The sequence below is a fragment of the Silene latifolia genome, chromosome 3 (assembly GCF_048544455.1).
Source record: "Silene latifolia isolate original U9 population chromosome 3, ASM4854445v1, whole genome shotgun sequence".
Classification (NCBI taxonomy): domain Eukaryota; kingdom Viridiplantae; phylum Streptophyta; class Magnoliopsida; order Caryophyllales; family Caryophyllaceae; genus Silene; species Silene latifolia.
This window is the reverse complement of record NC_133528.1, coordinates 70,820,428-70,822,090: the sequence shown is the minus strand read 5'-3', so window position 1 is coordinate 70,822,090 and position 1,663 is coordinate 70,820,428. Positions and strand designations below refer to the sequence as shown.

The window sequence follows — 1,663 nt, the reverse complement described above, 5'->3', positions numbered from 1 at the left end:
TAGTTTTTGAGCCGGGAATGACGTTTAGAACCGGTCATCAGAACTCCAGGAAGGCTTCCTGGATCCTCTTTGGTTCATCACACACCTGCCCATGAGTATCCTCTTCTTTGATCACTTTATTTCTAACTTGCCTGCCCTTTATAATATTATGAAAATACTTGGTATTATCATCACCTTTATCCACCCATGTAGCTTTGGATTTTTGCAGTAAAAACTCAGTACAGGCTTGTTCTAGAAATATAACAATGCTACTGGCATCCCCTTCTTGATCAAGTAAATCAACATTTAGTGGGTCATCTCTAATTTTATTCTGTATATACTCAAGATTCATCATTGCCCTAGCATTATTGTTAACAATTATCAGCAAAATTATCTTTATTCAGCTGCTTCAAAGACCATTTAAGGCATTTCAGTTTCTTGACAAGATTGAACATCAGAGAACCAGTCCAATCCCTTCTCCAAACATGACTCACACAATCCTTAAAGTCCTCAGCCTTACTCCACATATTATAGTATTTAAAACTCCTCCTTGGTTTCTCTATGTTACCTTGTGTTTGAACCACACATGGGGTATGGTCAAAAAGTCCTTCAATATAAAAGTGAGCATAAACAGAGCCATTATCCCTTAGCCAAGCAGAGTTAACTAACAATCTATCTAACCTACTAAAGACTCTTGAGGAGGGGTCTTGTTTATTAGACCAGGTATAAAAAGACCCTATAGCAGAACAGTCAGTGACTCCACAGTTATTCACACACATCTGGGAATTATCTATCTCCTCAAAAGTGGAATTACCTCCTAACCTTTCTGATGGGACCAGGAATGTATTAAAGTCTTCACAAATAACCCAGGGCCCATTAATATTCCTATTATAAGCACCTAAAGCACTACATAATGCCTTCCTTTCATTAACGTCATTGAAAGCATACACCATAGTGCAATAAAACATATATCCAGGGCCTAAATCTTTGACCTGCATATGTATAGCCTGAGCACTATAATCCAGGAAATTTAACTAAACATAGAGGGATTCCACAAAACTCATACACGACCACCTCTATGATAAGAGGTATTAGAGAAAAGACACCAATTGGCACACAAATTGTTCCTCACACTATTTAGAGACAAAGGTTTTACCTTTGTCTCAAGGAGACCAAATAACTCAATCTAATGATAATGTAAGAACCACTTAATAGTATTTTGTTTAGATGGGCTACTTAATCCCCTAATATTCCAAAATCCGAAATTATATATTACCCCCAGGAAGAGGTAATGCACTACCATTTGTAGCCACCACACCAATTACAACAGTGGGAGTGGCAGTATTAAGGGAGTCAAGGAAAGTATCATTACCAAACTTCTCCGATCTTTGCCCTTTGTCAATCAACTCCTACCTACTAAATCGTATGATCTTTTTTGCTGGTGTATGAGCAACATGATATTTGCCATTCTTTCCCCATGACACCTGGAATTGGTTAGGTTTCTCTATTGGTGTAATCAAGCCTTTGGTCTCCACTACTTCTGCACCTTCTTTGTGACAGAGGCAGACACCACAACAGGAGCCACTGGAAATGATCTTCCTTGTTGAGCCTTTAGTCTCCACTACTTCTGCACCTCCTTTGTGTTCTTTGTCTTCTGAGGCTGTGGCTGCTTAGGTTTTCGGCA

The 1,663-nt window shown here is 38.8% G+C and overlaps 1 protein-coding gene across 1 annotated transcript; it reads right to left on the bottom strand.

The window, feature by feature from the left end:
- Positions 1-350: 350 nt before the first annotated feature.
- Positions 351-932, bottom strand: LOC141649197 (uncharacterized). Its single transcript, XM_074457891.1, has one exon. The coding sequence runs from the start codon at positions 930-932 to the stop codon at positions 351-353; it is 582 nt and encodes a 193-aa protein (XP_074313992.1).
- Positions 933-1,663: the final 731 nt, after the last annotated feature.